The sequence below is a fragment of the Nansenia antarctica genome (genome assembly GCF_963989245.1).
Source record: "Nansenia antarctica genome assembly, chromosome: 1".
Taxonomy (NCBI): domain Eukaryota; kingdom Metazoa; phylum Chordata; class Actinopteri; order Argentiniformes; family Microstomatidae; genus Nansenia; species Nansenia antarctica.
Window position 1 is genome coordinate 25,995,870 of NC_137674.1, and position 8,927 is coordinate 26,004,796.

General features: G+C 44.4%; 1 protein-coding gene across 1 annotated transcript; it reads right to left on the bottom strand.

Moving 5' to 3' along the window:
• Positions 1–265: 265 nt before the first annotated feature.
• Positions 266–7,376, bottom strand: sav1 (salvador family WW domain containing protein 1). Its single transcript, XM_080536910.1, has 5 exons — positions 7,236–7,376; positions 6,266–6,760; positions 3,082–3,352; positions 2,373–2,528; positions 266–1,892 (listed from the first exon to the last, which is right to left on the bottom strand). The coding sequence occupies exons 1-5, from the start codon at positions 7,327–7,329 to the stop codon at positions 1,679–1,681; spliced, it is 1,230 nt and encodes a 409-aa protein (XP_080393036.1). The 5' UTR covers positions 7,330–7,376; the 3' UTR covers positions 266–1,678.
• Between the last annotated feature and the right edge of the window lie 1,551 nt (positions 7,377–8,927).

Below are 8,927 nucleotides of genomic sequence, written 5' to 3' on the forward strand. Positions count from 1 at the left end.
TAAACATGGCTCGTGAGTTTAATTCAACTATTTTGGGAGACTGTTTTGTTATTGTTTGAATCCCATTTTGCCCCTTTAAAGACAAGAAAGTGGTCTTGTTAAAAACTAAATCGGCTAAGGAGATTGTTTTAGAGAAAGAAAAAACAAAACAGGCAAATTATCTCCAAACAGAATTGAATAATTTATTGATAGTTGCTTTAACAAAAGGCAATATTGGTACAAATTCAAAATAAGAAATAGAAAATGACAACCAATAAGAGGCGTGTGTGAACATAGGAGTGCATAGTTGAGTTTTTAATGAAAAATACAATGGAGCCTAGTTCTATGCCCTCTCTCCATGCTTGAGAATGTGTTTTTCACAGAAGAGTTGATTGATTTTGTCCTGTATCTGCATTCCATGAGTTTAATACAAACTAGTGACGTCATCCTTAACAGATGTGTTGTAGCTATTCTTTCATAGCTACGGCCTCACCAAGAACAGAGTAGAAACAATTTGTCCATAAAAAAATATTAGGTATTACAAAATCATCACATTACAAATAACCACAGGTAATGCACTGCAATAGTTTTTTTTATTAACATTTTTGGCAAAGCTAACACATAGTGTGACATCTGAAACCATTAGTGTTATTTAAAAAATGTTTCCAGCTTATGTTTAATTATAGACTGTAGTAAGAATGTTCCTGACTGACGTTAAGGCCAGGGGTGCAGACCGCTGCATCAGAGGTGACGCTTCATCCTACAAGTTTAAAGGTCTTTAAAATAAAGACATATTCCATATCAAAACTTAAAAATTCTTGTGCAAGACTATTCAAAGTTCTGGAGGATTGTCTTCTATAAAGGATATGTCATTTTGAAACACAAACACAATACATCATCACACTTTACTGTTGAATGTAAAAGGATATCTTTTCTGTTAAGGGGCTTACAAAGGCTAGAAAAGAATAAAATAACGATTACAAAAACATGTATGAAGCGATTCATATGGAAACACGAGTAAGAGGAAGCTGCCTGTCTCTCTCTCCCACTGGAAAAAATTACGGAGTAGCTATTTTACATAACAAAAGAGCAAGCATTGTACAAGTGCTGCTCTTTTGACGAAAAGGCACAATTTTCAAAATGTAATCTTATAGTCACTCATGGACATTATTATAACATATAAACAGGTCTTTTAGACCATTTAACCCTCAGTCTTAAAACATATCAGATGATTCTACACAGCAATTCTGGTCTCTGTGGGCATTTGCTGTTAGTGACTTTAATTACAAACACATTATTCCCATCTCTTTCCAGCTGTAGTACATTTTCTTTCATTTTTTTTGTTCTTCATTAGAGTGTTTTTCAGTCACATGGTCACTCCATCACTTGACCAACCGTCACAACCACAGGGGGGGAGGGGCCTACCACAGGGGGGAGGGGCCTAACGTCGCTCTGGGAGCAGATGTGCTGCATCTCGACATTTGGCTGATATATTTGGATCAAGCAAAGGCACAGATGTGTTTGGTAGAGAGGCAATAAAAGAGAGGCGTCGAATCGTCGAATCAAAAGAAACCCTGACCACTCCCTTACTGTAGAAACCTCAGAGGGGTGTGGCTGAGTTTCATACGAGCGAGCGAGGGAGAAGAGGCCGTCCTTGAGGCCCCCCAGCTACAGGCTCACAGGCTCACAGTCACACACTTCACATGTTCCCTGTGAAGTTCTTGCCGGGCTGCTGGGCGTACCATTGCTGGCGCTGTTTGCGAGCGTCCACCTCGGACAGCAGCGCCTGGCGGTAGGCCTCGTAGGACTTGACGATGCGCTCCAGCTCCTTCATGAAGAGCAGCTTCAGCATGCCCTGGTACGTGTCCAGGTCCACCAGCTGGAACAGCTCCCACTTCAGGATGTGGTCGTACCTGGTCAATTGTAAATGGTAAAAATGGTAAATGGACTGCACTTATATAGCGCCTTTTTTGCTGCTCCAAAGCTGCTCCAAAGCGCTTTACAACGGCCTCTCATTCACCCATTCACACACCAATGGCGAGCTGCAAGCTGTCATGCAAGGCGCTGGCCCGCTCACTGGGAGCAATTTTGGGGGTCAGTGTCTTGCCCAAGGACACTTCGACATGTGGCCAGCCGGGGCTCGAACCGCCGATCTGCCAACCTTGTGATCATTAGACGGCGACTCTACCTCCTGCGCCACAGCCGCCCCAATAAGACTATGGTCTTATTAACCTCATAGGTGTCATCATAAATCATCAATAAATTGCAAGACACTTCACAAGAGTAAACTACTTATTCTATTTATACAGATTTGGTTTATGAAATCTAGCAAACTAGGAGCCTTATACATACAGAGTATATGGAAGCACGTCAGCCAGGTGCACGTTACTCACTTGAGTGGTGCACGGGCGTACACCTGCAGCCAATCAGGGATCTCCGCTGTGTGGTATGGGTTGGCTGGCACCAGCACGGGCTGGTTCCTGTCTATGGGCCGAGGCTGATATGTGACTGGCGGGGGTAAGGGCGGGGGCTGGTCGTAGCGAGGCACACTGGGTAGGAATGTTTACAAACACACAGATGTGAGAATTGGCTGCAGTTAGGGAGGGTTAGGGGTCAAGGAGCAAACTTGTACATATCTATGTACATATCTATGTACAAAAAAGAGATTTGGTGAGGCTGCATTCTCATTTTATGCACCCAAATTGTGGAATGCACTGCCAGTTTACATTAGGGATGCAACTTCAGCAAATATGTTCAAGTCAAGACTAAAAACCCATCCTTTTAATATGACTATAATGTAAATATAATATTTAATAATTACAAAATAATTAAATTAAGATTATATAAAGATTAAAGCACTTTGAGCTGCAACGTTTGCAGGAAAAGCGCTATATAAATAAAGTTATTATTATTATATCGATTTATCGATTTCTTACTTTTGTACTTTGTTTTGGGAGGTTTGGTATAAGAACAAAGAAGAAAACAAAAGAAAGTACATGTATATTTTTGCAATATCAGAAAAACACTGTACAACATGTGTCTTAGTGTGTGTGTGTGTGTGTGTGTGTGTGTGTGTGTGTGTGTGTGTGTGTAAAGGCGTACCTAGGGGCACACGGATGGCGATACTGGGCCCTCTTGTTGATGTGATCCACATAGTAGACCCCAAACTCAGCCGACTCCACCTTCTCCCAGCCTGGGGGCAGCCCCTCCCGCTCCAACGGGTGGCTCCAGTGTGTGGTGTTGGTGTTGTGGTCGATGTAGTACTTCCTGCCACGGATGGTCCAGTCCACCGTCCAGCCGCCCGGCAGAGGGAGGTCCTCCCCGGTCGGACTGGAGAGGTTCCCCAGAGACTTGGCTTGCATCCGACCAATGCCTAAGGAAAGAAAACAAACATTAACATTAAAAACCTTGAGGGAAAGGGAGAGATGTCTGACCAAACATATAGTAAACAACTCCACCAGGATGTCTGTCCTCCAACTGCTGCTGTTCACCTGCCCCTCCTGAACACACACACACACACACACACACACACACACACACACACACGCACACGCACACGCCTCTCTGGGACAAAATGTTGTTTTGGGAAAAGAGCAGTTCCAGCAATGGCCTAAGAAACGCCTGCATGCATGTCCTCTGGGAACAGACACCGTTTATAGGGACAGAATGTCCACCATTTAAAATGACATTCTATCTAGCCAACTGTACAAACACAGGGATGGAAGGGCAGGGTTCCTACAAGTTTCAACAAGTCAAATTTAAGACCTTTTTAGACCTTTTTTTAGACCTCTTGCGACACCATATGATAGCTTTTTGTCATCCTCGAGGTGATGAAATTAGGGATTTCACTGCCATACAGACAAAAAAGGAAGCGAATTGGCATTTTTTGGGGTTCCAGCTTGATTCATTTCCGCGTAAATAGATGTGGTCGGCCTGATTTCCTTGCAGGATCTCGTTTTTAAGACCTAGCACCTCATTTTTTGACCGAATAACTAACATTTAAGCCCTTTTTAGGCCTTATAAATCGGATTGCTGGATTTTAGACTTTAAGGCTTTTTAAGACCAGCGCGGGAACCCTGGAAGGGGACAAGTTGCATTCACGCAATGGAAGTGAGACACTGCTGATGACTTTTTAACAACACACTGACTCCTGGGCCCTCTCCCTCAGAGACTCTGACCAATCTCTCTGGAGTATTGGTGGTGAATGGTAGGAAATGGAAGAGTGATTCTACTCAGTGGACATAACAGGAAAGCAGAGATTTATGCACTCAGACAGAGAGCCAAAGGAGAGCAGCACTAACCGATTCATAAGGAAGAGTCAGACTAAGATAAAGGACATGGGTGCTCACTGCTCTAACAGTCTAGTCATGGTTGAAACTTGAAAGGGGCTAGATTGAGTGAGGGCTATCGATGTGGTTCACCCAACAGTTTGCCTCAAATGATAAAAACAGCAACTATGTGGCCTGGGGTGGTCCAGTGGTCTAGCACCACGGTCTACAGTGCACACACATGCCCATGTCGGCATGGGTTTGAATCCGGCCCATGCCCTGCTGACATACCCTCTCTCCTTACTTTCCTGTCTGTCTTCACTGTATCTGTCTAATAAAATGTACAAATATGAGTGGGACTGCCCCACTCAGAAAAAATAACCTTGTAAAAACAGCAACTATAAAGCAAAACAAAAATAATGTGATTTTTTTTTTTGAAGAATGGCAGCAAAATGGCAGCCAGAAAAATCTGATAAATTCTGCATGAGAGTGACGGCAACAACACAAGTGTTCTTTGCCAGCTGGTGAGTGAAGTTCTGGAATGTGCGAGCGTTCCACAGAAATACACCCTCCTCCTCCAACTCCTCCTCCTCCTACTCCTCATCTTCCCCACCCTCCTCCAAGGAAACAGAAGCGCTGAGCTTAGCCTAGTCTTCTCCCGGAGACAGCTCATCCATTCGTGACGTTAGAATTATAAGGTTCTATCTCAATTTTTGTCAAAATTGAGTTTCTGACATAATCTGATCCATTAGGTGTTTATTAATGCCTGTGTGGTGTTATTTTTAAAATGTTGACATTTTTTAGTTAGTAATTCATAAAATACAAAGGTTCCATCTCACAAAACATAATGGAATGTAAACACTTTGACGCTCAATATCTCTGAACTGCCCTAAACGGAGATAGAACCTTATAATTCTAAGCTCATCCATTGCTAGAGAACAGGTCCAGACTGAAGAGATTGTTAATGTCTAGACTCTAGACCAGGGCTGTTTCACACAGGCCTAGCAGTGTTAACTTTGCACTTAATTTCCAACGCATTTAAAAAGAGGGGCGCTGCTTCCAAGTGAGCATAAAAAATTGGATCAATACATCAATGAAACATTCTGTTGCCTTCAGGATGATAGGACATAATATGGTGGGATGCACAAGACCATATCAAAGGACATTCTCTTGCATCTTCATTCACCAGCAACATTCAAGCAGAATGCCCCAGAGGCTATACTAACCAAGCGTGTTCTATTGAATTAGCCTAATGTATATGTGTACATTAAATGGTAAATGGACTGCACTTATATAGCGCCTTTTTTGCTGCTCCAAAGCTCTTTACAAAGGCCTCTCATTCACCCATTCACACACACATTCACACAGCAATGGCTGCCATGCAAGGTGCCGGCCAGCCCGCTCACTGACTGGGAGCAATTTTGGGGGGTTCAGTGTCTTGCCCAAGGACACTTCGACATGTGGCCAGCCGGGACTCGAACCGCCGATCTGCCAACCATGTGATCATTAGCGGCGACTCTACCTCCTGCGCCACAGCCGACATACACAGCAGACTAAAGTAAAGACATGATCTGCAGCAGTCTGAGGTTGAGCCATTTGACTGGGGGCGGACTGCTAATTACTAGTTTGCAGACAGAATGCACTTGTAGATCTAAAAGGCCCCGCCCCTTTTGTTTGCTACGGTTCCATCCAGACATGGATGTTATCTGAGCTTAAGGTAGGACATTTCTTTTTGTTTTACAAGAAAGTTACGAATACATATAGGGCCTAGGCGGCTACATCACTAAAAGTCAACAAGCCGTGCCATTGCACTGCTTCTTTAACATTCCTCATTACATATTTTGCTCAGAACTGCACAAGGAAAGTGCACAGTTCCCCCAACTGAATTTCACCACACAACAACAACAACATGAAGCATTTCGTGGCCCCAGTATCCGACAAAGTCCAAGTTCACAAGGTGAAACTGATGAACTGGATCCAGCAGCAGCGATATCTAAGAGGAACACTTTAATGTTTACCTGCAGGCTGTCTGCTCGGGGGGGCCGGCGGGGGAGTATGCTGTGGTACTCTTTGGAAGTTGTGTTCATTGTGTTCATAGTATCTATAGTCCGGCTCCTGAAAGCGGTCTGGTACACGCCTCGGCCGCTGCTGGCGCTGTTGCTGGTTGTCATAGTAGGGCTCCGGAGGGTAATAGTAGCGTGCGGCGTCTCCGTTCTCAGCCATGGGGTTCACGTCAGTGAGGAAGGACTGGGACGAGCCTCCGTACTCGTGGGGCAGATCTCCGAGGCTGCGAGGCAGGTACGGAGGTGCTGACATCCGGTGGCTCTCCCTCCGGGCCACTTCGTGCGCTGGCCTCTGCACTGGGGGGCGCAGGAAGCTCTTGTTGCGGGCCACCACTGGCTCGGGGTTGGCCCCCACACCCACAGGGTAGGCGGATGGCCCTGGTTCTGGCAGAGGGACCTCAGTGCGTCTGGGAATAGTGGGTCCATGACGGATGAATGAGGGCATAAGATCTGAAACCGGGATGAGCATTAGTGAATATTAGTGTCAACAACAGCCAGGTGATAAGAAGTCTCCATCCATAACAGACAATCAATCAATCAATCAATCAATCTCAACTCAACACAATCACCCATGATTCACTCATTTTTACTGAGCATGTATAACCAGCTACAACCATTCTATATCTGTGTTAGTCTCTAGTTATACTGGCCCCCCTGACTCCTGATTGGCTAGCTTGATATGATAAATGTAGGACTACAACAGAGCTAGCTACTGCAGCTAGCAAGCTATTTGGCAACATATCACACCATTGAAGCTCCAAGTTCGGCATACCCCATAGCGTTACCAAGTGAGAAGGTAGACCATTAACGATACGCGTGGATATGATCATTAAGTGTACACAAACACACTGACAATCTCAAAGCTCAAAGTTGGTGGAGATTGATCTGCTAGCTGAACTTAACCAGCACTTAGTCAGTGACTTACTTCTCAGGAGTGGTGATGTCTCCTTCTTCACATACTTCCCGTGTACCTCGGCTGGTTTCGACGCTTCGTTTTTACTTTTCTTTCTCGAGAGCATCTCTCAAACAGAGGAGACATCAATGCAATGTCAGAAACTCACGGAAAAGTTTCCTGAAATTCGCCACTGTCCCTTTCAACCGCACGCAGCGAGTGGATAGTGTACATGTTTTTATGTAGCCAATTCTACACTTGATAGCCCGAGCTAACTTAGCTGACTCGGTTAGCTAGTCGGAGCTAGCGACGTAGCTCTTCTGCTCCGAGTCAGTCTGCCCTGGACAAAAACACCAGCAGCTTGGCTATAACTATCGCTTCCACTGACGAAATCCAGCCAGTTAATGCTGAAGCAGATATTTGTTTGACCAAAAACACTTCTCTTATGCCAGGAAGTTTGCTAGCTAAGTAGCTGCTAGCAGAAAAGCCAAGGCTGTTTTTCCATTGAGTGCGCTGCGTATCCAGCCTGCCCATGTCATCAGCCCACTCCGGCTACCCAGCTCCACCAAACCAACGCCTCCTCAATTCATTCCAACTCGCGGAGGCTTGTGGGAATGATTCTGTTTCTCTGCACATCACTGGTCCCTGGGGGCCATCCCATGGATGCTTAAAAATATCCCTCTTGAGACTTGGGCTGTCTTTCAAAAAGTCAGAATAAACAGAATCTGGACTCATGGGGATGTTTTGGATGGAAAGGCAATTCCGTTTATTTTATACTGCTCTTCCTGTCCTTTCTGTGACATTAAAGATCAGAGACCTCTCCGTGGCTTGTTGTGCATGATCATAGGACCCTCAAATAAACATGACTACATACCACGGTTCACACTTGAATCGGGGTGCAGCCAGGGGTATGGGGAGGTCAGGGCGGCAGCCAGGCTCCAATGATTCAAATCGTGATGTTAGAATTGTCAAAATTGAGTTTTCTACATAATCTGATCCATTAGGTGTTTATTAATGCCTGTGTGGTGTTATTTTTAAAATGTTGACCTTTTTGAGTTAGTAATTCATAAAATACAAAGGTTCCATCTCACAAAACATAGGGCCGGTTTCACAGACAAGGCTTAAGCCTAATCCTGGACTAAAAAGCATCTTCAATGGAGATTTTACATTGAAAGTGTGATTTAGTCCAGGACTAGGCTTAAGCCTTGTCTGTGAAACCGGCCCAATGGAATGTAAAAACGTTGACAATATCTCTGAACTACCCTAAACGGAGATAGAACCTTATAATTCTAAGCTCACGAAATGCGTTATGATCTCATGAAGAAAGGCCTTTTGATTCCCAAGCAAATCTGTCATACCTTGCTGAACATGACCTCTCTGATGATAATACTTAAGTTTCTTTGGGCCGGTTTCACAGACAAGGCTTAAGCCTAGTCCTGGACTAAATCACACTTTCAATGTAAAATCTCCATTGAAGATGCTTTTTAGTCCAGGATTAGGTTTAAGCCTTGTCTGTGAAACTGGCCCAATCTTGGGCCGGTTTCACAGACAAGGTTTAAGCCTAGTCCTGGACTAAATCACACTTTCAATGTAAAATCTCCATTGAAGATGCTTTTTAGTCCAGGATTAGGCTTAAGCCTCGTCTGTGAAACTGGCCCATAATGTGTTCTAGTTGTATGTCACACTGGTGTCTGCATGTAATACCTGAATACAATAAATCTATTT